This window comes from Pristiophorus japonicus, chromosome 5, assembly GCF_044704955.1.
Source record: "Pristiophorus japonicus isolate sPriJap1 chromosome 5, sPriJap1.hap1, whole genome shotgun sequence".
Taxonomy (NCBI): Eukaryota; Metazoa; Chordata; class Chondrichthyes; family Pristiophoridae; genus Pristiophorus; species Pristiophorus japonicus.
In genome coordinates, this window is record NC_091981.1 from 234521262 (window position 1) to 234549002 (window position 27741).

General features: G+C 44.0%; 1 protein-coding gene across 2 annotated transcripts in view; it reads right to left on the bottom strand.

The window, feature by feature from the left end:
- The window catches only part of dnajc1 (DnaJ (Hsp40) homolog, subfamily C, member 1), a 345901-nt gene that overhangs the window by 9876 nt on the left and 308284 nt on the right, over nucleotides 1–27741 (bottom strand). For both annotated transcript variants that reach the window (XM_070881402.1, XM_070881401.1), the window contains 2 exons: nucleotides 24109–24157; nucleotides 407–879 (listed from right to left, as the gene is read on the bottom strand). In XM_070881402.1, the coding sequence (XP_070737503.1) occupies nucleotides 407–879; nucleotides 24109–24157 (522 nt within the window). The remainder of the gene's footprint in view (nucleotides 1–406; nucleotides 880–24108; nucleotides 24158–27741) is intronic.

Here is a 27741-nt window from a genome sequence, read left to right on the forward strand (position 1 = left end):
GCCATCGCTCCTGCGACACCCCCCCCGCCATCGCTCCTGCGACACGCCCCGCCATCGCTCCTGCGACACCCCCCCCCGCCATCGCTCCTGCGACACCCCCCCGCCATCGCTCCTGCGACACGCCCCGCCATCGCTCCTGCGACACACCCCCCCCCGCCATCGCTCCTGCGACACCCCCCCCGCCACTGCTCCTGCGACACCCCCCCCCGCCATCGCTCCTGCGACAGGGCGACGCCCCCCCGGCACCACCCCATCCACAGCACAGCGCCCCCTCTGCACTGTCCCCACGACACTCCCTCCATACCATCCCCCTCACAGTGCGGCACTCTCTCGGCACTGCCCCCCCCCCCGACAGTACCCTGTTACCTAGATATATCTAGGTTTTCTATTAATAGAGAAACATTACCTTTGTTTTTCCTGGTACGCATTTTGCTATTTTGTCCCAGCGTTCAGAAGTCCCCTTCGGATACTGTTGTAAGGCTAGCTCAAGCAGTTTTTGTTGATTTTGGTTCCACAGTTCAGCAATTTCTTCTGGAGATCGAATCCCTTTCCTTTTCTTTTCCTCATCACTATCCTCATCATCCAGTTGTGTGTTATCAAAGTCCCTCTGACGCCTTCCTTTTTGTTTCTGTTCAATTTCTTCTTGGATCATAAGAGTTCTCTCTGATGTTTTTGCAGTTTTCCGTTTCCGTAGCCTGTTTTCTGTGGCCAATTTCTCAGTGTAGTTATCTTGATCATCCCCATTTTCAAACTCTTCATGTTCTCCTTCAACCTCCTCCTCATCTCTTTTAGTGATTATGTGGTCAGGCAGAGCTGTTTCACGTTTAGCGTTCTTTATAGTCTGAGGTACAGACTTTAGATCCAATAGTTTTATTGTTCCTGATTTTAAAAAAAACACATTTGGGTTAACAGTGCATATATTTTCCAAAGTTTACAACAATTTTGCTATAAATACAACAGAATTTTTTTGTGAACAAAGCTATCTATTCATATACGTTTGCGCAGGTGAATACAAGATTACCTACCATATGTATGGGCTTCCCCCTTTGAAAGAACTTCAACCTTTGCATACAAATGGATCATTGCCACCATGCCATGAAGTTTATGGATGGGAGATCAGCCAGGAGTGCTTCGGAGTAGTCAAGTCTGGAGGTGACAAATGCATGGATAAGGGTTTCAGCAGCAGATGGGGTTGAGGCAGGGGAAGAACCAGGTGATGGTGCAGAGACGAAAGTAGATTGTGTTTGTGCTAGAACAGATATGGGATCAGCAGCTCTGCTCAGGGTCAGGGTCAAATCAGATGCTGAAGTTGCAAACAATCCGGTTCAACCAGAGACAGCAGCTGGGTGGATAGAATTGGGTGGTATGGAGTTCATGGTCAAGGGTCAAAGATAATGGCTTTGACCTTCCCAAAGTTTAACTGCGGGGAACTAAGGCTCATCCAGGTCGGGATGTCTGTCAGTCTGACAACACAGATCAGTGGAAGCATCAAGAGAAGTGGTAGAGAGGTAAAGCTGGGTGTTGTCAGCATGCTAGTGGAAGCTGACCCGATGTATTTCGATTATTTCTCAAAAGGGCAGCATGAAGATGAGGAAAAGTGGGGGGGGGGGGGGGGGGCAAGAATAAGTCCTTAGAGACTCCAGAGGTAACAGTGTAGGTGTGGGAAGAGAAGCCATTGTTGAAGATTCTCTGCTACAACTGGATAACAAACAGTGGAGTGAAGCAAGAACAGTCCTGTTGAGCTAGACAAAAGAGGCGTTGCAGGAGGATCACATCAAAGGCTGCAGACAGGTCGAGGAGGCACAGTGCACTACAGTCACAGAAGATGTAATTTTTGCCTTTGGGTAGATCCATTTCAGTGCTGTGGCAAATGCAAAAACCTGATTGGAAAGATTCAAATATGGAGTTGCAGGAATGATGGGCACACTTTTGGGAGCCGACAACACATTCAAAGACTGCGGAAAGGAAAGGGCCGGTTTGTGAGGGCAAAGAGGACGAGGTTGGGTTTATTTAACGAGAGGGCTGATAATGCAAATTTTGATAGGGAAAGGAACAATACCATGGAAGAAAACATTTACATTATCAGTTAGCTGACGGCTACGAAAAGAAATTGGGTGTTTAGTGCAAATGCGGTTATATACATAGGATAGGATTACATAGGAGATACTATAGTACAGAAACAAGCCGTTCGGCCCAACCAGTCCATGCTGCCGTTTATGCTCCACTTGAGCCTCCTCCAGTCTTTCCTCATCTAACTATCAGTACTACCCTCTATTCCCTTTTCCCTCATATGCATATCTAACCTCCCCATCACTGCATCTATACTATTCGCTACAACCGAATATTTGCTACCCTGTTGTAGCGAATTCCACATTTTCACCACTCTCTGGGCAAAAAAGTTTCTTCTGAATTCCCTATTGGATTTATTGATGAGGTCTAGTTTTGCTCTTTTCCACAAGTAGAAACACTCTCTCTGTATCGAATCTATCAAAACCTTGCATAATTTTAAAGAACTCTAGAGAAGAGAGACCCAGCCTGTTCATCCTTTCCTGATAGATATATTCTTGCATTTCTGGTATCATCCTTGTAAATCTCTGCACCCTCTCCAGTGCCTCTATATCCTTTTTATAATATGGCCATGAGACTTCAAGGGGTCTAGAGTCAATGTTAAGGACTCCCAAGGCTATTCCCTCCTGACTGCATACCACTGTGCCGCCACCGCTAGTGGATTTGTCCTGCTGGTGGGATGGTGGTGGAGGAGTCTGGGACATTGGCTGAAAGGTACGATATGGAGTATGAGTATGGCAGGCTGTTGCTTGACTAGCCTGTGTGATAGCTCTCCCAACTTTGGCACACGTCCCCAGATGTTAGTGAGGAGGACTTCGCAGGCATCGTCGTGTCCAAAGCCGGTGCCGAGATCGATGCCGGGTGTTTGATCCGGTTTTATTCTCATTATTCTTTTTCGTAGCAGTTGCATACAACTGAGTGGATTGCTTGGACATTTCAGAAGGCAGCTAAGAGTCAACCACATCGCTGTGGGTCTGGAGTCACATATAGGCCAGTCCAAGTAAGGACGGCAGATCTCCTTCCCTAAACGATATTAGTGAACCAGCTGGGTTTTCCCGACAATCCGATAATTTCATGTTCGCCATTACTGATATTAGCTTTTGATTCCAGATTTATTTAAGTGAATTTAAATTCCCCAGCTTCCGTGGTGGGATTTGAAATCACGTCAATGGACCATTAGCCCAAGCCTCTGGATTACTAGTCCAGTAACATAATCACTATGCTACCGTTTCCAGCAGTGTGTGTGTGTGTGTGTATGTGTGTGTGGGGAGGGTGCTTTCAAAAGAAAACGTGAGCATTTTTTTATGGAAAAGAGGCTTAGAGATAGACAAGATAATAAATGATACGAAAAATGGTAAACATGGAACACAACAAGTTAAATCATAACAAGAGGACATAGAAATTTAAACTCACTATACTAGGATTATCCAAAGATAACCCAGGTACTTTTATCTACTACTGACCACCCTCTTAAACCGCTCTACCCTGACCTTTAACAAGTGTGAAAGATTTATTTGTCTTCATGATTGAATCATAGAAATTTGCAGCACAGGAGGCCCACCTTGCCTGTGCCGGCCAGAAAAGAGCTATCCAACTTCATCCCACTTCCCAGCTCTTGGTCTGTAGCCCTGTAGGATATGGCACTTCAAGTGCATATCCAAGTACTTTTTAAATGCAATGAAGGTTTCTGCTTCTACCATCCTTTCAGGCAGTGCGTTCCAGACCCTCACCACTCTCTCGGTGAAAAACGTTCTCACCTCTAATCCTTCTACTAATTATTTTAAATCTATGCCCCTTGGCTATTGATCCCTCTACTATGGGAAATAGGTTCTTCCTATCCACTCTGCCATAATTTTATTATAATTTTATACACCTCAATTAAATCTCCTCTCAGCCTCCTCTGCTCCAAAGAAAACAATCCCAGCCTATCCAATCTTTCCTCAGCTAAAATTCTCCAGTCCTGGCAACATACTCGTAAATTTCCTCTGTGCCCTCTTTAGTGCAATCACATATTTCCTGTAACGTGACAACCAGAATTGTACACAGTACACTAGCTGTAGCCTAACTAGTGTTTTATACAGTTCAATCATAACCTCCCTGCTCTTATATTCTATGCCTCAGCTAATAAAGGGAAGTATCCCGCATGCCTTCTTAACCACCTTGTTTGTCTACCTGTCCTGCTACCTTCAGGGATCTGTGGACATGCATGCCAAGGACCCCCTGTCCCTCTACACTTCTCAGTATCCTACTATTTATTGTATATTCCCTTGCCTTGTTAACCCTCCCTAAATGCTTCCCCAGATTGAATTTATTTGCCACTTTTCTGCCCAGCTGACCAGTCAATTGATATCTTCCTGCAGTCTACAGCTTTCTTCCTCACTATCAACCACACAACCAATGATAGAGAACATCAGCCAGCCACCTTACTGATTTACCCCTCCCACTAAGCCAAACCTTCCACCAGCTGCTCCCAACCTAAGCTTAAACCACCACCCATGTCTCATTTCTCCCTATTTTTCTCTCCGCATTCTCCAAGCACATTTCATTCACGAGAACTATCTCCTACTCGCTTGAACCTGAATCCACTAAACATCTGTTCACACAACTTCTCTTCCTGGCCCCCCACTGACAATGATGCTGTCACGACATTAGGACATCCCAAAACGCCAATGAAGTACTTTTGAAGTGTAGTCACTGTTGATGATGTAAGAAACACAGCAGCCAATTTGTGCACAGCATGGTCCTACAAACAGCAGTGTGATAATGACCAGATGATCTGTTTTTTTTTTTAGTGGTGTTACTTGGGGGATAAATATTGGCCAGGACACCAATGAGATCACCTCTGCTCTTCTTCGGAATAGCACCATGGGATCTTTTACATCTCATCCAACAGATGGCACCTCCGACAGTACAGCAGTGAAGTGTCAGCCAAGTATAATTTTTGTGCTCAACTTTCTGGAGTGGAGTTGAATCCACAACCTTTTTCTACTACTGAGCTACGGTGCACTCCTTCAAAAATGGCCTTGTGGGTAGGCTAGTGTAATGGTTGTAGTATTGGGCTATCCATCCAGAAGTTACAAGTTCAAATCTCCAAATGGCAAGTGACAAGCATTTCTACTTCCCTGTTTCAAAGGCAAAGATTCTTGTTATCCGAATCCCTTTTCAACAGAGTTGAAATCCCTTAACCTGTATGCTGAGCTTTCCCCAACAGTGACACTCGATCTTTGACAAGGAAGCTAAGCCACATAGCTGGTAAGTTTCTGGGGCTGAAATTGCGCTCTCCGTGACGGCGGACTCTCAGAGTATGCTGTCATAATCCTTTTGAAAGGCCCCGGAAGTTCCGAATGTGCAAAATCCGGAACTTGTGATCTGTCAAGGTATGCAATTTCTAGCCCTCTATGTTTGATTGCCAATCTGTGTTGATAGGAGCCAGGATGGCAGTAGCGATGAATAATTAGTCTCAAGACACCCTGGGCTCAAAACTGGAGGGAAAACATGAGCCAGGGTTACCACTCCTTATTTCTGGCTGTATGGTAACTTTTCAGTCCCTCTCTACAAACTGAAAGACAATAAGACAAGGAATTTGAACTGTGCGGTAACAACAGAAAATTGCTGAATAGCAACATAAACTTTTTCCTATGTGGAAGAGAAGAGAGATATACTGCTGCAGCCGAAAGAAAATGAACTGAGGGCACACACTAGAATGAGGACATATACAACAGAATTAGGAAGTAGAATCAACATGAGTGGAGATAAGGAATAACAAGGACAGAAAGTACTGGTGGGAGTAGTATATAGGCCCCTAACAGTAGCTATACCGTTGGACAGAATATTAATCAAGAAATAGTAGGAGTTTGTAACAAAGGTAATGCAATAATCACGGGGGACTTTAATCTTCATGTAGACTTGACAAATCAAATTGGCAAAGGTAGTCTGGAGGGCGAGTTCATGGAACGCATTCAGGACAGTTTCCTGGAACAATAAGTCATGAAACCAACCAGGGAACAAGCCAATTTAGATCTTGTATTGGGTAATGAGACAGTGTTAATTAGCAATCTCACAGTAAAGGATCCTCTGGAGCAGAGTGATCATAATATGATAGAATTTCATGTTACGTTTGAGAGTGACTTGCCCAAGTCTGAAACTAGAATCTTAAACTTAAATAAAGCCAATTACATCGGTATGAAGGGCGAGTTGGCCAAGGTAGATTGGAAAAATAAATTACAAGGTATGGCAGTCGATAAGCAGTGGCTAGCATTTCAAGAAATATTTCATAATTCTCAACAAAAATACATTCCATTGAGAAACAAAATCTACACAGGAAAAGTGATCTCTCTGTAGCTAACCAAAAATGTTAAGGATAGCATTAGATTGAAAGGAGAAGTTTATGATGTTGTAAAGAATAGTAGTAAGCCTGAGAATTGGGAGAGTTTCAGAAACCAGCAAAGGATGAACACAAAATTGATAAAAAGGGAAAAAATAGACTATGAGAGAAAACTAGCAAGAAATATAAAAACAGATTGTAAGAGCTTCTACAAGAATGTAAAAAGGAAGAGAATAGCAAAAGTAAACATTGATCCCTTGGAGGTTGAGGCAGGAGAAATTATGGGGAATAAGGAAATGGCAGAAACATAAAATATTTTGTATCTGCTCAGTAGCAAAAAGCTTATCTAAAATGGTGGGGAACCAAGGATCGAATGGGGGTGAGGAACTTAATGTAATTAATATAAGTAGAGAAAAAGGACGAGAGAAACTAATGGGACCAAAAGCCGACAAATCTCTGGGAACCGACATCCTCGGCTTCTAAAAGAGGTGGCTGCAGAGATAGTGGATGCATTGGTTTTGAGCTTTCAAAAGTCCCATGATTCTAGAATGATCCCAGCAGATTGCAAGGTAGCAAATGTAGCATTGCTATTCAAGAAAGGAGGGAGGGAGAAAACAGGGAACTACAGGCCAGTTAGCCTGACATCAGTCATCAGGAAAATGCTGGAATCCATTGTTAAGGAAGTGGTATCAGGGCACTTAGGGGCTACACTTTCCACTAGGTGGCCAAGGCCCCAAAGAATGGGCCTTGTTCCAGCGATGTGGGACGCCTCAGCCTTGCTGATCGCTGGTACAAGGCCCATTTTTTGGGGCGATTTTCCACTCGCCTTAGCCCGGCAATGTGGAATGGGCGATGTGATTTTTCGGCGATCTCACGATCGCCCACCGAAAACAGAAATTTAAAAAAAGCTTCCCTAGCAACCCTATTCTGCGCATGTGTAGGATTTTGTTTTCGGCAGACTGTTTTTCCCGCGTTTAGGGAGGTCAGGGGTCATCCACACATGCGCAAAAGACAAAGGGAGGGGCCGAAGAAAGAGAGAGACAGACAGAGAGAGAGAGAGAGAGTGTGTGTGTGTAGTGGAGAGACAGCAGTGCAGCATTTTTGAGAGAAGAGAGTTTACAGTGTAGGAGAGTTTATTGCTATTTTTATTTGATTTTCTTGTTGATTGTTTAATTTTTATTTTTCGTTGTTGGTGTTATAAATAGTTCAAGTTTAAAGTTTATAGTTGCAAGTTTAAAGTTTAGTGTTTAATTGATGAATATGTCGGAAATGACCGATGCTGAGAGGAAAAGGGCTAAGTGATGAGGCCAATGAGGCCCTAGTGAATGCAGTGGAATCGCGCTGGGAAGATAACATGGGGTGGAAACGGCAAGCCGCCACCCCATGTATCGTAAAATCTGGGCTGAGATTGCTGCAGTGGTGTCCTCGGTGTCGAACGAATGTAGGGGATCGGACCAGTGCCATAAACACTGGAATAGTTTGGTGGCTGCAGCAAGAGCAAGTTGCATTTTATGTTTTGCTGGTTATATTTTATATTTTAATGATGCATGCAAATTTTTATTAGAGCAATGAATCTCCTGCATTGCAAGTAATTCTTTAATTTTCTAGTTAAACCATGTTAACAGTAAATTACAAATAATAATTAAAAAAAAATTGTTTTTAGAGCAATGAATGACCTGCATTTAATTCAACCTGGACATTCGATTGTATTAAATAACAACCCTTGACCTAAATTGTTTGTCATTTGTAAATGTGCTACGTGAACCAGCAGCATGTAACATTTTAAACTATGTAAACTGTTGATACGTCAAGATACTACCCGAGTCCAGTAGCTTATACCATGCCATGCTCTTTTGTCATTTTCAGAAGATGATGTCTATCAATAAAGCGGAACAAAAGCAAACGGGGGGGCGGCGGCATTGCACAGATGCAGCCCCTGGCCTACATCGAGGAGCATGCACTCACGCTGGTTGGCCTCAAAAGCCACGCGGTCACCACCCGTGGTCTGGCTGAACCCAGCCATGCGTCTAGTGAGTAATGTGTAATCTGTTGCACTGTATTCTAAACAGTACTAAAAACTTAAGTATATCCTGTAATTAAAATGCAAAATGCGATATTTGTAATGTGCTTATAATGTACTTATGATGTACTAAGGATGCATCACAGTTATGATGTACTAAGGCATAATGTCAGTATATATGGCATATGAAGCAGGGATTGCAGCAGTTACAGCTTTCTGGGACAGTTGATGTTTAATGTCTCTTCGTAATGTTCATCTTTATGTTTTAATGAGATAAGTAAAAATGTCATCATCTGTGTTTTTGAGATAAACCTGATACACTGGTACTGCTGAAGTCGGCGCCAGGAACGTCACCAAGCCGTTCCGATGTAGAAGAAGAGGAGGAAGAGGAAGATGAACTGGAGCCAGAGATGCACGGCGTCGAGGAACAGGAACAGGAGGTTGAGCACGATTGGGAGGATGAGGAGGTGCTGGAGCTCCAGCACGATGAGACACCATGGATGTGGTGGTGGGGGGGGGGGGAGGGTCATCTCCATAGAGTGATGAGGCACCGGGACCAAGCGGTGTGCAGCTGGTGATGCCAAGGCGCGACATTTTACACACGCTGACCGAGGTGAGCAATCGCCTACCTCAGAAAGGCAGATGGAGTGCTTGATCTCCCTGTGCAGAGAGACGGTCGCGACAAGTCGCGACCTTATCCAGGGGTTCGATGGATTCTCCAACTGGTCTTTGGTGCAAATGGAATTAGCACGGGAGACCTTGGAGGAGATTCGGGAGCACACCGCTGCAACCAATGCCCTTCGGCATGCGTTGCTGGCTGGACACAGCGTTGCACCCCAAGGTGTCGTGTCGGCTCAAATTGCGACCCCTAACACTCAAGTGAGGACGGAGGACACAGTTCCTCCTGACTCGGAAAAGGAGTCTCAGGCTTCGGCTTCCACTCCGTCACCTCCACCAAGGCAGGAAGCTTTGCTGTCGCACACTGCACACCACATTCGTGTCGGTCTGCGGAGACCAAAACGGGCGGGTGGTGCAAAAACACGGGGTGGGAAAGGAAATGGAGGAAAACCTGGCTGCAGGTAGGGAGGGGGGTTTGTTTTTAAAATTAATTGTTAATGTTTGTACAAGTTTGTTCATGATTGTTTGGGGTGGGGATGGGGGGGGGGGGGGGGGAAAGAGGTGGGTTGGGGAAGGCTGCTGATAAAAAAAATTCTGAAATTCGTTCTGTTAAATAAATTTTTTTATTGAGTTTAACAATTGTTGTGCCATCTCTCTTATTAAAGTTAACCATAACATTTTAATAATTATTCTGCATTAGTTGAGCATTGTATTATTGTTGCAAAAGTTTACTTTAGTTAAGCATTAATGTACATGCCAGGCCACTGCAGGCAAGGCAGAAACGTAACTCTACGCAAATGCAATTTTTGCTCAACTATAAATGTAAATGTGACTATCCACAATGTAAGTTCATGCAAACTGTTCATAAATGAGCTGCTGACGCAACAGCTTAGCGGCCGCGTAACTGCCACTGGGTACTGGGGCGAGATCGCCAGGCTGATTGCCCTCCCGTAGGTCCTGACCAGCCTCTTCTTCTGCCTCTTCCTCCTCGTCGGCTGGCTCTTCCATCTCCCCTCTTTCTGGAGGTGGACCTGCAGCCCCATTCTGGCATTACTTGTCCTCTCCTTATAGCTAGGTTATGCATCATGCAACACACCACAATAAACTCAGTGACCTGGTCAGGGTGGTACTGTAGGCTGCCACCAGAATGGTCCAGGCATCTGAAGCACTGCTTTAGGACTCCAATTGTCTTTTCGACGATGTTGCGTGTCGCTATGTAGCTTTCATTGTAACGCTTCTCTGCTTCAGTGACAGGATTACACAGAGGGGTCATCAGCCAACTGGCAAGGCCATATCCTTTATCCCCCAGCATCCAAATGTGACCTTTTGGCTGATTGACAAACAGGCCAGGGGTAGCACACTCATGTAGAATGTGCACATCATGGATACTTCTAGGAAATGTAGCATTTACTGTCATGATTATTTGCTTGTGGTCAACAACAAGCTGCACATTTAGGGAGTGGAACTCCTTTGTTACGAAACACCTCCACGTTCTTTAAGGGGGCTTTCAGGGCAATGGGCGTGCAGTCTATTGCTCTCTGCACCTTGGGGAAGTGTGCTATTCTGTAGAAACCCAAAGCCCTCTCGGTCTGTGCCTCCCTGGTCATAGGGAAGCTTATGAAGTCCATCCTGCGAGCGTAAAGGGCTTCAGTCACTTGTCGAATGCAGCAGCGTGTGGCGTGCTGAGATATATGACAGATGTCACCAGCTGAATCCTGAAAAGATCCCGAAGGTAGAAGGCTAGGCCAGCAGCAACCTTAACCTCAACAGACAGTGCGGTTCTGATGGTGCTGGAAGGTTGAAGATCCCCCTTGATGAGCTGGCAGATCTCATCGATGACCTCCTTCTGGAAGCGTAGCCTCCTTAGACACATGTTTTCTGACAAGTTGAGGTAAGATTGCGTTTTTTTGTACCTTTGTTGGCTGTACGCTCGCCTCCTGTGTCTCTGTCTCTGCATTACTCTGCCACCTCTTCGATTGATCCTTTCCGAAACCATCTGGTGAGCAGTTACGAGTAATGGCGCAGAAAGCATAGGCCCCATCACTATCAATAATTATTTTGAATTGCTATAAATGAACTTAAGAACGTGAATCTATTAAACTACTCTATGTATTCCATAAAAAATGCCAAATCCACAGTAATACTATGAAGAATATTTAAAAATCTGAGATCTATCTATGCAGAATCCATAAATCACTCACAACCATCTAACATGTCTTTTTGCCTGTCTCCCTCCTTCCTCCGATCTTCAAAATGGCATCCGTAGTGCTCATTCCCTTCTGTAAGGCCCGGGAAAAGCAACTATTTCTTAGTGATATTTTCGGCCTGACATCAGCCCGGCCTTGTGCCGAAAGTTGGGATGGGCCTTGTGTGGGCAATCAGTTCGGCGAAGTGAGCCGAAACTTGGGGGCCTATTTTTCCGGTGATATTTCTGGCCTAGTTTCCATTTTTTCCTCAAAATGGGCGATAGAGGTCCGTTTTAGGCAATAGATGGGCGATGTGAAGTGGAAAGTCTAGCCCATAGAAAATCATAACATGATTAGGCAGAGTCAACATGGTTTTATGAAAGGGAATTTTTGTTTGACAAATTTATTAGAGTTTTTTGAGGATGTAACGAGCAGGGTAGATAAAGGGGAACTGGTGGATGTAGTATATTTGGATTTCCAAAAGGCATTTGTTAAGGTGCCACATAAGAACATAAAAAATAGGAACAGGAGTAAGCCATACGGCCCCTCGAGCCTGCTCCGCCATTCAATAAGATCATGGCTGATCTGATCATGGACTCATCCCCGGAATCAACCTAGTGAACCTTCTCTGAACTGAAGTATATCCTTTCGTAAATATGGAAACCAAAACCACTTCCCCACCCGCTCCCCATAATCCCTTATCGTTTAAGAAACTGTCTATTTCTGTCTTAAATTTATTAACTGTTCCAGCTTCCACAGCTCTCTGAGGCAGCAAATTCCACAGATTTACAACCCTCAGAAGAAATTTCTCCTCATCTCTGTTTTAAATGGGTGGCCCCTTATTCTAAGATCATGCCCTCTCGTTCTAGTCTCCCCCATCAGTGGAAACATCCTCTCTGCATCCACCTCGTCAAGCCCCCTCTTAATCTTATAAGTTTCGATAAAATCACCTCTCATTATTCTGAACTCCAATGAGTAGAGGCCCAACCTACTCAACGTTTCCTCATAAGTTAACCCCCTCATCCCCAGAATCGACCTAGTGAACCTTCTCTGAACTGAAGCAAGTATATCCTTTCGTAAATATGGAAACCAAAACTGCACGCAGTATTCCAGGTGTGACCTCACCAAAACCTATATAGCTGTAATAAGACTTCCCTGATTTTATACTCCATCCCCTTTGCAATAAAAGCCAAGATACCATTGGCCTTCCTGATCACTTGCTGTATCTGCATACTATCCTTTTGTGTTTCATGTACAACTACCCCCAAGTCCCGTTGTACTGCGGCACTTTGCAATCTTTCTCCATTGAAATAATAACTTGCTCTTAGATTTTTTTCTGCCAAAGTGCTTGACCTCACATTTTCAAACATTATACTCCATCTGCCAAATTTTTGCCCACTCACTTAGCCTATGTCCTTTTGCAGATTTTGTGTCCTCCTCACACATTGCTTTTCCTCCCATCTTTGTATCGTCAGCAAACTTGGCTACGTTACACTCAGTCCCTTCTTCCAAGTTGTTAATATAGATTGTAAATAGTTGGGGTTCCAGCATTGATCCCTGCGGCACCCCACTAGTTACTGGTTGCCAACCAGAGAATGAGCCATTTATCTCAACTCTCTGTTCTCTGTTAGTTAGCCAATCCTCTATCCTCCATAAAAGGTTATTACACAAAATAAGGGTTCATGGGATTGGAGGTAATGTATTAGCATGGATAGAGGATTGACTAACGGACAGAAAACAGAGAGTAGGGAAAAACGGGTCTTTTTCAGGTTGGCAGGCTATAACTAATGGGGTGCCGCAAGGATCAGTGCTGGGGTCTCAGCTATTTACAATCTATATTAATGACCTAGATGAAGGGACCGAGTGTCATGCATCCAAGTTTGCTGACGATATAAAACTAGGTGGGACAGTAAGCTGTGAGGAGAATACAAAGCGTCTGCAAAGGGACATAGATAGATTAAATGAGTGGACAATAAATTGGCAGGTGGAGTATAATATAGGGAAATGTGAAGTTATTCACTTTGGTAGGAATAGAAAAGCAGAATATATTTTAAATGGTGATAAACTTTTAAATGTTGGTGTTCAGAGAGATTTGGGTGCCCTTGTGCATGAAGCACAGAAAGCCCGTACAGGTTGAACTTCCCTTATCAGGCACCCTCGGGACCTGGCCTGTGCCGAATAAGGGATTTTGCCGGATGAAGGGAGGTCAACAGTCAGAGATCGGGGGGGGGGCGGGGGAAGGAGGAGGTCAGCGCACCAGGCAGGCCCGAAGTGTTGGCGGGCCGCGAAGTGTCGGTGCGGCCCCAGCGGGCCGAGTGTCGGCACGGGCAGAGTGTCGGCACGGCCCCAAATTCAGGGTGGAGGTCGGCCGCATTCTGCACATGCGCCCCATGCATCATGCCGGACGAGGGGTAGTGCCGGATAAGGGAAGTCCAACCTGTATGCAGGTACAGCAAGCAATAAGGAAGGCAAATGGTATGCTGTCCTTCATTGCAAGAGGGTTGGAGTATGTGTAAGGAAGTCTTGCAACAATTGTACAGGGCCTTAGTGAAACCACATCTGGAGTACTGTGCACAGTTTTGGTCTCCTTATCTAAGGAAGGCTATATTTGACTTGGAGACAGTGCAACGAAGGTTCACTAGATTGATTCCTGGGATGAGAGGACTGTCTTATGATGAGAGATTGTGTAGTATGGGCCTATGCTCTCTGGAGTTTAGAAGAATGAGAGTTGATCTCATTGAAACAATACAGGATTCTGAAAGGCATTGACAGGGTAGATGCTAAGAGATTGTTTCCCCTGGCAGGAGTGTCTAGAACTAGGGGGCACAGTCTCAGGTTAATAAAGGATGATATCAGGGCAGTTGTGAGAGATGATATTGGCTCGAATGAACAAAATATTGAATCATTGTGGGTGGAGATTAGAGATGGTAAGGGGAAAAAGTCACTGGTGGGCGTAGTTTATAGGCCCCCAAATAATATCTTCACAGTGGGGCGGACAATAATCAAGGGAATAATGAAGGCATGTGAAAAAGGAACGGCAGTAATCATGGGGGATTTTAAACTACATATCAATTGGTCAAATCAAATCGCACGGGGTATCCTGGAGGAGGAATTCATAAAATGCATACGGGATTATTTCTTAGAACAGTATGTTACAGAACCTACAAGGGAGCAAGCTATCTTAGATCTGATCCTGTGTAATGAGACAGGAATAATAAACGATCTCCTAGTAAAAGATCCTCACAGAATGAGTGATCACAGTATGGTTGAATTTGTAATACAGATTGAGGGTGAAGAAGTAGTGTCTCAAACGAGCATACTATGCTTAAACAAACGGGACTACTGTGGGATGAGGGCAGAGTTAGCTAAAGTAGACTGGGAACATAGACTAAACGATGGCACAATTGAGGAACAGTGGAGGAGTTTAAAGGAGCTCTTTCATAGTGCTCAACAAAAATATATTCAAGTGAAAAAGGGCGGTAAGAGAAGGGATAACCAGCCGTGGATAACCAAGGAAATAAAAGAGAGCATCAAATTAAAAACCAATGCGTAGAAGGTGGCCAAGGTTAGTGGGAAACGAGAAGATTGGGAAAATTTTAAACCACAGCAAAGAATGACTAAGAAAGCAATAAAGAAAGGAAAGATAGATTACGAAAGTAAACTTGTGCAAAATATAAAAACGGATAGTAAAACCTTTTACCGATATATAAAACGGAAGAGAGTGACTAAAGTAAATGTTGGTCCCTTAGAAGATGAGAAGGGGAAATGTGGAAATGGCTGAGACTTTAAACAATTATTTTGCTTCGGCCTTCACAGTGGAAGACACAAAAACCATGCCAAAAATTGCTGGTCATGGGAATGTGGGAAGGGAGGACCTTGAGACAATCACTATCACTAGGGAGGTAGTGCTGGACAGGCTAATGGGACTCAAGGTAGACAAGTCCCCTGGTCCTGATGAAATGCATCCCAGGGTATTAAAAGAGATGGCGGAAGTTACAGCAGATGCATTAGTTATAATCTACCAAAATTCTCCGGACTCTGGGGAGGTACCATCGGATTGGAAAGCAGCTAATGTAACGCCTGTTTAAAAAAGGGGGCAGACAAAAGGCAGGTAACTAGAGGTCGGTTAGTTTAACATCTGTAGTGGGGAAAATGCTTGAAGCTATCATTAAGGAAGAAATAGCAGGACATCTAGATAGGAATAGTGCAATCAAGCAGACGCAACATGGATTAATGAAGGGGAAATCATGATTAACTCATTTACTGGAATTCTTTGAGGATATAACGAGCTTGGTGGATAGAGGTGTACTGATGGATGTCGTGTATTTAGATTTCCAAAAGGCATTCGATAAGTTGCCACACAAAAGGTTATTGCAGAAGATAAAGGTACGCGGAGTCAGAGGAAATGTATTAGCATGGATAGAGAATTGGCTGGCGAACAGAAAGCAGAGAGTCGGGATAAATGGGTCCTTTTCGGGTTGGAAATCGGTGGTTAGTGGTGTGCCACAGGGATCGGTGCTGGGACCACAACTGTTTACAATATACATAGATGACCTGGAAGCGGGGACAGAGTGTAGTGTAACAAAATTTGCAGATGACACAAAGATTAGTGGGAAAGCGGGTTGTGTAGAGGACAGAGAGAGGCTGAAAAGGGATTTAGATAGGTTAAGCGAATGGGCTAAGGTTTGGCAGATGGAATACAATGTCGGAAAATGTGAGGTCATCCACCTTGGGGAAAAAAAAAAACAGTAAAAGGGAATATTATTTGAATGGGAGAAATTACAACATGCTGCGGTGCAGAGGGACCTGGGGGTCCTTGTGCATGAATCCCAAAAAGTTAGTTTGCAGGTGCAGCAGGTAATCAGGAAGGCGAATGGAATGTTGGCCTTCATTGCGAGAGGGATGGAGTACAAAAGCAGGGAGGTCCTGCTGCAACTGTACAGGGTATTGGTGAGGCCACACCTGGAGTACTGCGTGCAGTTTTGGTCACCTTACTTAAGGAAGGATATACTAGCTTTGGAGGGGGTACAGAGACAATTCAATAGGCTGATTCCGGAGATGAGGGGGTTACCTTATGATGATAGATTGAGTAGACTGGGTCTTTACTCGTTGGAGTTCAGAAGGATGAGGGGTGATCTTATAGAAACATTTAAAATAATGAAAGGGATAGACAAGATAGAGGCAGAGAGGTTGTTTCCACTGGTCGGGGGGACTAGAACTAGGGGGCACAGCCTCAAAATACGGGGGAGCCAATTTAAAACCGAGTTGAGAAGGAATTTCTTCTCCCAGAGGATTGTGAATCTGTGGAATTCTCTGCCCAAGGAAGCAGTTGAGGCTAGCTCATTGAATGTATTCAAATCACAGATAGATAGATTTTTAACCAATAAGGGAATTAAGGGTTATGGGGAGTGGAGCTGAGTCCACGGCCAGATCAGCTATGATCTTTTTGAATGGCGGAGCAGGCTTGAGGGGCTAGATGGCCTACGCCTGTTCCATGTTCTTATGTTCTTATAAGGGATAGGCCATTTAAGACAGAGATGAGGAGGAATTTCTTCACTCAGAGGGTTGTGAATCTTTGGAATTCTCTGCCCCTGAGGGCTGTGGATGCTGAGTCTCTGAATATATTCAAGGCTGAGATAGATAGATTTGCGTCTTGGGGAATCAAGGGATATGGAGATCGGGTGGGAAAGTGGAGTTGAGGTCAGTGATCAGCCATGACCTTATTGAATGCTGGAGCAGGCTCAAGGGGCTGTATGACCTACTCCTGTTTTTTATTTCTTTACTTTTTATGTTCAAAAAGATCACTTGAGCACTCAGGAAAGCACGGATTTATTAAGGGAAGGTCGTGTCTGACTAACTTGATTGAATTTTTCAAGGAGGTAACCAGAAGGGTCGATGAGGGCAGTGAGTACGATGCAGAGTCAATGGACTTCAGCAAAGCGTTTGATAAGGTCCCACATGGTAGACTGGTCATGAAGGTAAAAGCCCATGGGATCCAGGGCAAAGTGGCAAGGTGGATCCAAAATTGGGTTAGAGGCAGGAAGCAACGGGTAATGGTTGATGGGGTTTTGTGACTGGAAGGATGTTTCCAGGGTCTCGCAGGGCTCAGTACTGGGTCCGTTGCTTTTTGTGGTATACATCAATAATCTAGACTTGAATATAGAGGGTATGATTAAGAAGTTTGCAGATGATACTAAAATCGGCTGTGTGGTTGATATTTAAGAAGAAAGCTGCAGACTGCAGGAAGATATCAACTGGTCAGATGGGCAGAACGAAGGCAAATGGAATACACATTAAATGGTAAGGCACCGAGGAACAAAGGGACCTTGGAGTGCATGTCCACAGATCCCTGAAGGTAGCAGGGTCCACAGATCCCTGAAGATAGCAGGCCAGGTAGATAAGGTGGTTAAGAAGGCATATGGAATGTTTGCCTTTATTAGCTGAGGCATAGAATATAAGAGCAGGGGTGTTATGTTTGAACTGTATAAAACGCTGGTTATGCCACAGCTGGAATATTGCGTGCAGGTCTGGTCACCGCATTACAGGAAGGATATGATTGCACTGGAGACGGTACAGAGGAGATTTATGAGGATGATGCCGGGAGTGGAATATCTTAGCTAGGAGGACAGATTGGGTAGGCTGGAACAGAGGAGGCTGAGGAGAGACCTCATTGAGGTGTATAAAATTATGAGGGGCCTAGATATAGTGGATAAAAAGGGCATATTTCCCTTAACAGAGGGGTCAACAACCAGGGGCATAAATTTAAAGTAATTGGTAGAAGGTTTAGCAGGGATTTGAGGGGATATTTCTTCACGCAGAGGGTTGTGGCGTTCTGGAACTCACTGCCCGAAAGGGTGGTAGAGGCGGAAACTCTCACCACATTTAAAAAGTGGATGGGCACTTGAAGTGCCGTAACCTACGGACCTCGAGTTGGAAAGTGGGATTAGGCTAGGATAGCCTCGTTGGCCAGCATGGATACGATGGGCCGAAGTGGCCTCCTTCCGTGCTGTCAATGTTTAAGATTTTACTACGACTTCTAAGTTGCTTAAACGGACAATGTGCCAGGAGATATTACCCCTATGGATAGCAGTTTGCTAAAGAGATCGAACAAACGAGAAAGACAAAATGTTTACTGCACTCAATGCAGTATTTTAAGTACTACAACAAAAAGAGATTAAGTCTGATTGTCTAGTTGGTAAAGAAAATATGATACAAGAACAGGAACATTGGGAAAGGAGGAGAAGAAAGACAATTACAGCAGTGGAAAGAAAATACTTTATTAAAGGTGAACAGACAGTGGAAACAATATGGGTAGAACTAAGGAACTATAAAGGGCACCAGTCAAGGTGATACTATAATGGATAATGAGGAAATGGCAGACTTGTTAAATTAGTACTTCATATCTATTTTTACAGTAAAGGAAGAGAACAAAATACCAGTAGTACAAGGGAACCTAAAAATAAGTCAATTGGATTTAATGCAAGTAAAAAAAGTAATGGAGAAATTATGGATGTTAAGATAGACAAGTGTCCAGGGCCTGATTATTTCCACCCTAGTGTATGACGATGAGATCCAACACCGCCTCCAGTGCGCCAGTTCTGCCTTCGGCTGCCTGAGGAAAAGAGTGTTTGAAGACCAGACCCTCAAAACTGCCACCAAGCTCATGGTCTACCGGGATGTAGTGATACCCGCCCTCCTGTATGGCTGAGAAACATGGACAGTAGATACCTCAAATCTCTAGAGAAATACCACCAACGATGTCTCCGCAAGGTCCTACAAATCCGCTGGGAGGACAGATGCATCAACATTAGTGTCCTCGACCAGGCCAACATCCCCAGCATCGATGCACTGGCCACACTTGATCAGCTCCGCTGGGCAGGCCACATAGTTCGCATGACAAGACACGAGACTCCCAAAGCAAGCGCTCTACTCAGAGCTCCTTCACAGCAAACGAGCCAAAGGTGGGCAGCGGAAATGTTACAAGGACACCCTCAAAGCCTCCCTGATAAAGTGCAACATCCCCACTGACACCTGGGAGACCTTGGCCAAAGATCACCCTAAGTGGAGGAAGCGCATCCGGGAGGACGCTGAGCAACTCGCATCTTGTCGCCGAGAGCACGCAAAAATCAAGCGCAGGCAGCAGAAAGAGCGCGCGGCAAACCAGTCCCACCAACCACTTCCCTCAATGACTATCTGCCCCACCTGTGACAGAGACTGTGGCTCTCATATTGGACTGTACAGCCACCTAAGAACTCATGTTAAGAGTGGAAGCAAGTCTTCCTTGACTCCGAGGGACTGCCTACGATGATGATGATGAGGCATGGTACAGAGCAGGTGGGGAAATTACAGATCCATTAGTCATAATTCTCCAAAGCTCTATAGATTGGGGAATTGTGCCTTTATATTGGAATATTGCACATTATTTAAGCCATTTAAAGAAAGAAGGGAGGAATAAACCAGGAAACTCAGACCTGTCAGTTTAACATCAATTGTGGGGAAGTTACTGGAATCAATGTCAGGGATAGAGTACAGAGCATTTGAACAATGATGAACTGATTAAAGAGAGTCAGCATGTATTTGTGCAGGGTAGGTTATGACTGACTAATCTAGTTGTTTTTTGCGAGGTCATCAACAGGGTGATAGGGAGTGTCTATGGATGTTCTCTACATGGATTGCAAAAAGCCATTTGATAAGATTCCGTATAAGACATTAGCAAAAATAAAAGTTCACGGAATTGGAAGTAATCATGTTGCACTAGTTGCTATTTGGTTGGAAGATAGGAGACAGAGAGTAGGGATTAAAGGGAACGCACTCGGATTGGTGGGATGTAACAAGTGTTGCTCCTCAGGGATGTGTATTGAGGCCTCAACGTTTTAACCATATATATATATATCATTGACTTTAATGAAGAAAAAGAGTTGTATACCTAAGTTTGCACATGACAGTTAGGTGGAACAGTAAATTATAAAAGGGAGCAGGAAGTTATAAAGGGACATAGACATACTACATCCCTGGGTATCCAGTTACAAAAAACACTAAAAGCTAGTGCACAGGTACAAAAAGTAATCAAAAATGCTGATGGAATGTTGCCCTTCACATCAAGGGGGCTGGAATACAAAGGGAAGGAAGTTGTGCTTCAGTTCTCATGGCTTAGCCACACCCTATCTGGAGTGCTGCATTCAGTTATAGGAACCGAACCTCGGGAAGGGTATTTTTGGCCATGGAGGGGATGCAGCACAGATCCAGCAGAATTATACCAAACCGTAAAGGGTTAAATTAAGAGAGTTTGCATAAACATGGCTTGTATTTCCGGGTTTAGAAGGTTGAGGAGTGATCTAATCGAGATGGTTGTAATTTACCAAAATTCCCTGGATTCTGGGGAGGTCCCAGCAGATTGGAAAACTGTAAATGTAACGCCCCTATTTAAAAAAGGAGGCAGACAAAAAGCAGGAAACTATAGACCAGTTAGCCTAACATCTGTGGTTGGGAAAATGTTGGGGTCCATTATTAAACATAGAAAATAGGTGCAGGAGTAGGCCATTCGGCCCTTCGATCCTGCACCACCATTCAATAAGATCATGGCTGATCATTCACCTCAGTACCCCTTTCCTGCTTTCTCTCCATACCCACTTGATCCCTTTCGCCGTAAGGGCCATATCCAATTCCCTCTTGAAAATATTCAATGAACTGGCATCAACAACTCTCTGTGGTAGGGAATTCCACAGGTCAGTGAGTGAAGAAGGTTCTCCTCATCTCAGTCCTAAATGGCTTACCCCTTATCCTTAGACTGTGTCCCCTAGTTCTGGACTTCCCCAACATCGGGAACATTCTTCCCGCATCTAACCTGTCCAGTCCCGTCAGAATCTTATATGTTTCTATGAGATCCCCTCTCATCCTTCTAAACTCCAGTGAATAAAGGCCCAGTCGATCCAGTCTCTCCTCATATGTCAGTCCAGCCATCCCTGAAATCAGTCTGATGAATCTTCGCTGCACTCCCTCAACAGCAAGAACGTCCTTCCTCAGATTAGGAGACCAAAACTGAACACAATATTCCAGATGAGGCCTCACCAAGGCCCTGTACAACTGCAGTAAGACCTCCCTGCTCCTACACTCAAAACCCCTAGCTATGAAGGCCAACATACCATTTGCCTTCTTTACCGCCTGCTGCACCTGTATGCCAACTTTCAATGATTGATGTACCATGACACCCAGGTCTCGTTGCACCTCCCCTTTTCCTAATCTGCGCCATTCAGATAATATTCTGCCTTCGTGTTTTTGCCCCCAAAGCGAATAACCTCACATTTACCCACATTATACTGCATCTGCCATGCATTTGCCCACTCACTTAACCTGTCCAAGTCACCCTGCAGCCTCTGAGCATCCTCCTCACAGCTCACACTGCCACCCAGTTAAGTGTCATCTGCAAACTTGGAGATATTACACTCAATTCCTTCATCCAAATCATTAATGTACATTGTAAATAGCTGGGGTCCCAGCACTGAGCCCTACGGCACCCCACGAGTCACTGCCTGCCATTCTGAAAAGAACCCGCTTATCCCGACTCTCTGCTTCCTGTCTGCCAACCAGTTCTCTATCTACGTCAGTACATTACCCCCAATACCATGTGCTTTAATTTTGCAGTAACAGGACATTTGGAAAAGCAAAATTCGGTCAGGCTGAGTCAGCATGGATTTATGAAGGGGAAGTCATGTTTGACAAATGTGCTGGAATTCTTTGAGGATGTAACGAACAGGGTGGATAAAAGGGAACCAGTGGATGTGATGTATGTGTGCCAGAAGGCATTTGACAAGGTGCCACATAAAAGGTTACTGCACAAGATAAAAGTTCACGGGGCTGGGTAATATATTAGAGGATTGGCTAACTAACAGAGAACAGAGAATCGGGATAAATGGTTCATTCTCTGGTTGGCAACCAGTAACTAGTGGAGTGCCGCAGGGATCAGTGCTGGGTCCCCAACTATTTACAATCTATATTAACGACTTAGAGGAAGGGACAGAGTGTAACGTAGCCAAACTTGTTGACAATACAAAGATGGGAGGAAAAGCAATGTGTGAGGAGGACACAAAAAATCCGCAAAAAGACAGACAGGCTAAGTGAGTGGGCAAAAATTTGGCAGATGGAGTATAATGTTGGAAAGTGTGAGGTCATGCACTTTGGCAGAAAAAAAATCTAAGAGCAAGTTATTATTTAAATGGAGAAAGATTACAAAGTGCCGCAGTGCAGCGGTACCTGGGGGTACTTGTGCATGAAACACAAAAGGATAGTGTGCAGGTACAGCAAGTGATCAGGAAGGCCAATGGTATCTTGGCCTTTATTGCAAAGGGGATGGAGTACAAAAACAGGGAAGTCTTACTGCAGCTACATAAGGTTTTGGTGAGGCCACATCTGGAATACTGCGTGCAGTTTTGGTTTCCATATTTACGAAAGGATATACTTGCTTTGGCGGCAGTTCAGAGAAGGTTCACTTGGTTGATTCCAGGGATGAGGGGGTTGACTTATGAGGAAAGGTTGAGTATGTTGGGCCTCTATTCATTGGAATTCAGAAGAATGAGAGGTGATCTTATTGAAACGTATAAGATTAAGAGGGGGCTTGACAAGGTGGATGCAGAGAGGATGTTTCCACTGATGGGGGAGACTACAACTAGAGGGCGTGTTTTTAGAATAAGGGGCCGCTCATTTAAAACAGAGATGAGGAGAAATTTCCTCTCTGAGGGTTGTAAATCTATGGAATTCGCTGCCTCAGAGAGCTATGGAAGCTGGGACATTGAATAAATAAGACAGAAATAGACAGTTTCTTAACGATAAGGGGACGAGGGGTTATGGGGAGCAGGCAGGGAAGTGGAGCTGAGTCCATGATCAGATCAGCCATGATCTTATTGAATGGCGGAGCAGGCTCGAGGGGCCGTATGGTCTACTCCTGCAATTTGATGCAGAGTAGATACAAAGTAGCTATTTCGTCTGGTGGGAGAAACCAAAATAAAGGTGAATAATCTAAAAATTAGAGCTAAGTCATTCAAGAGTGAAATCAGGAAGCATTTGTCACACAAGGGTTAGTGAAAATCTGGAATTCTCTCCTACAAAAGGCTGAGGTGCTGAGCCAATTGAGATTTTCACAACCAAGATCGACCTACTTGTATTAGACAAGGGTATTAAGGGAAATAGATCAAAAGTCGGATAAACAGATATGGGATACAGATCAGCCATGTTCTAATTGAATAGCAGAACACATTCAAGGAGCAGACTGGACTACTCCTTTTCCTATGTTCCCAAGTCTGACAAGTGACCACCTAAGGATAGTACAAGGAGGAAAGGACACGTCTATAATATTTGCACAAGCATGTGTTGATCAATGAGTGTTGCCATGCAACCTAAACCAAGCAATGCTGAACACGGAGCATAAATATACAGGCGAATAGCATTTGTGCTTTATTTGCATATAGATGCTCTGGTTAAAAAAAAAAATCACTTTTTATTGACATTTGTTTGTTGGTGCCAATTACATTTTTCCCCAGGAAAAACAAAGCAAATATAAAATGGCTGGTTGGAAATAAAATGCATTTATAAGTCTACATACTCTATGAAATCCAACATATTCCCGAGAAGAAATCCGAAGCGTTTCATAATTCTTCACCAACAGGTGCTATACAACCAACTGAGAACACATTTCTTGCCGCAGAAAAATAAACTGTTATTATAGCACAGGTCCTGGGACTTTATCCAATGAGGAAGCAGGAAACCATGTGTGGCACTGCCTATCTGCGACATCACGACAACATTTTTATGCCTCTTAATAGTATGTAGTCCCCAGATCCAGATCAGACTGGGCTTTATTCCTAGCATGTGGAGAAAGCTTAAATGATGAATACACATACCTGATGTGCTTGAAACAAAATCCTTGACTTGTTTAGCTTTTGTTGTAACCTGTATTAAAATAAAAATATACAGTTGTTTACTTCTCACCGAACATTTAATTAGCATCCATTACACATTAAAAAAAGTATTTCATAGAAATAATAAAACACACAATTTAACAAAACTAAATCTCCAATAACTACTTTTCCTCCCCACTCTTTTGCTGAAGAAACTGACTATGATTCCACAGGTGCTCGGTGTTCTGCAGTACATTGTCCAAGTTGTCATACTTTATGAAGAAGCCTCGACACCAACCATTGGTAAGCTTCTCAATGCTGGGGAGCAGAACAGCTGAGCAAGAAGAGTCACTTGATAGCAATCAGGCGTGGAAACCATGGCTGATTTCCCCCTTACCATTTGTTCCAGAGGCCAACTGTAGCTCCACTATCGTTTCCCTGGGTGAAATCAGCATTGACTGGTAATCAAAGCTTAGTGCTATGACTCTAACCACTAGGCCATCAGGGGAGCTATTCCAATGAAAAATGTTACCAGAAAATTCAGCCATTTGAAGTCACACGTTTGGCTAAATTTCAAAAAGCTGCAAATCACTTCAATTTTAAATGTATTTTATGTTTTCATCTTGTGAATTTTATTAATAAACCAAACTGTTATTCTCCCACATCCAATGCCCCCATCCAAGTTCACAAAGACACCTGACCTCTTCAAACCCAGTTCACAGATACTGTAACCCATCCAACTCTCCACCCTTCCACAAACACATTGGTCTGGAATTTCATGGATCCCATTTACGCTGAAATTATACCAATTTTTGCTGACGGGAACTTACGCCCAAACGTTCTGCAGAGCTCATTTGCCTATGGCATCCTGTGTGACTCTGAGCTTAGCTTCAAATACAACATTTTGTTCATCACCAAGACCACTTATTTCCACCTCCACAACACTGCCCTTCTTCTGCTGAAACCCTTATACAGGCCTTTGTCATCTCCAAACTTGACTAGTGTAAGTCTCCTCCTTGCCATCATCCCTCTAAACTCCAGTTTGTTCAAAACTCTGCCAAAATTCCAGTCCTATATGTAGCCATTATCACTCATGTACACTGGCACCCCATCCCCGATGTATTCAACTTAAAATTATTTTCCTCTTCGATAAATCCCTCAGATTGAGATGAGGAGGAATTGCTTCACTCAGAGGGTTGTGGATCTTTGGCATTTATTTTACCACAAAGGGCTGTGGATGCTTAGTTCTTGAGCATATTAGAAGTGGAGAGCGATAGATTTTTGGACTCTAGGGGAATCATGGGATATGGGGATCAGGTTGGAAAGTGGAGTTGAGGTCGAAGATCAATCATGATCTTCCTGAATGGCGAAGCAGACTTGAAGAGCTATATGGCCTACTCCTGCTCCTAATTCTTATGTTCTTGTGTTCATTGCCTGGTCAAACGCCATCTCTGCATTTTCCTCCCACTCTCTATCCCCCTCCCAAATGCTGCAATTCTTTGTCTCCAATATTTTGCGCATTCCTCCATCCTTCTTCCACCACGAGTGACAGCTTTGAGCCACCCTGTCTTATTTTCCAGAATGCCCTCCTAAACCACTCCATCTCTCTCTTAAAAAACATTTTCACATCTCATTTCTTTAACCTAGCTTTTCTGTCATCCCCAATATCTCTCCTCCTGACGCTGGCCATTTTCCCTGTGCCTATTTGTGAAGCTCCGGGAGCATTCTTTACATATAAAACGTGGTTTATAAATTCAAGTTGTTGTTGTCGTTGCTGTCTTCCAGTTCACCCTATTTTGCACAGTCACTTTTCTTCCCACCCTCCAACACCATCCCACGACCACACACCCCCAGCTCAAAGCAGTTTACATTGTAATTTGCTGCCAATTAATGATTACTACCCACCAAATGATGAGGCCAAATCTCTTCTATTAGTGAGGGGGAAGCTAAATTTTGCCAGGAATGCAAGCACACAAACCAGACCCCCAAAGTGCTGCCCATCTGCACTAAAGAATGACAGTGGGCATGCAAGCTAAAAGTCCCTCCACTCCTGCAAGGCAAACTAGTGTTATGAAAAATGATTAAAGTCAATGTATTCTAGCAACATGCAAAAGTTAGATATTGATATATTAGTCTTCAAATAATTTCTGTGATCACTGTGAAGTAATAAGTACATTGGGCTCAAATTTGGCCCACCCCTTTTTTCGGCGCACTTACTGGAGATGCGTCGCTTTTCTCCATTGATAAGCGCGCCGAACAAAATCGTTCCCCACTTTGGCCGCTGTCCAGCCTCTCCTTGGTTTTCGCGCAGCGAGGCCAGTCGGGTCGGGGGTGGAGCCAGCGTCCTGCGCTAAAAACAGTGTCGGGACATCTGCACATATGCGGTAGCTCCTCGCCCCCAGCCTGTGTGCGTGCTGCTGTGTGTGGAACCCGATGCCCACCCCTAGCCGAGTGGCCCCCTGGTGTGATCGACCTCAGGTTTGAAATTTTATGCACTGTAGCTATTTTTGAACTTTCTTCATGGCATGTCATTTTCCTGGACTTTTGGATATTTTGAAAAAAATTATGTAAATATGTTTTGTCTCGTGAATAGTGGTGGCCGTTTGTCAAGCCTATTCACCTGGTGCTATTGTGACAGAAGAATATAAGTGACGGAGAAACACTAGAGAATATCTTATTTATTGAAGTAATTTTATTTAGATAATATGGGCTCAATTTTGGCCCAGTATAATCATTGCAAATAAATAGTTGTTTAAATTAGTTGAGTATGGACAATTTAATTCAACTATCTTTTACTTTTATTTTTGTTGTTTAAGCTTCCATGAATGCTTCTGTTGTATAGTAAAATAACTTTGCGAAGTCCTGTATAGCTATTTGATCCGATTCACATTCTTTAGTCAAGTCATTAAGTTCTGCTGGCCTCCGATGTACCAACCTGCGCTGATTTCTTAACTCTCCGCAAGGGTTTTCTGAAGTGGCCACATTCGCTGGCCAAAGTGGTAATTATTAGCTGGCCAAAGTGGCCTAAATGGCCAAAACTAGCATAGATGGCCGGTAACGCCTCCTTTTGATAAAAACTAAACTAAACAAAAAAAAATCATAACTAACTCACTTACGCTGACGAGACAGCGAGGGGGCGGGAGACGTGCGAGGGGGCGGGAGTGGGAAGCTTATGTCATATACTGATGGCTAAATACTGCAGAATCTCTGGAGGAATATAGGAAGTTCAGAGATGAAATTAAAAAGGATATTAGGAATGCTAAGAGAGAGCATAAGAAATTCTTGGCAAGTAAAATCAAGGAAAACCCAAAGATGTTCTATAAATATATTAAGAGCAAGGGGATAACTGAAGAAAGGGTAGGGCCTATTAGAGACCATGAGGGTAATCTGTGTGTAGAGACGCAAGATGTGGCTATGCTTCTTAATGAATACTTTCGTCTATTTTCAAAGGGCCAATGTAGATACTACTATCGAGGAGGAGTGTGAAATTCTAGAAGAAATAGACAATGAGAGAGGAGGTATTGGGGGGTGGGGTTGGCAGCTTTGAAAGTGGCTAAGTCCCCAGGCCCAGATGAAATGCATCCCAGGCTGTTGAGCGAAGCAAGAGGGGAAATAGCAGAGGCTTTGGCCTTCATT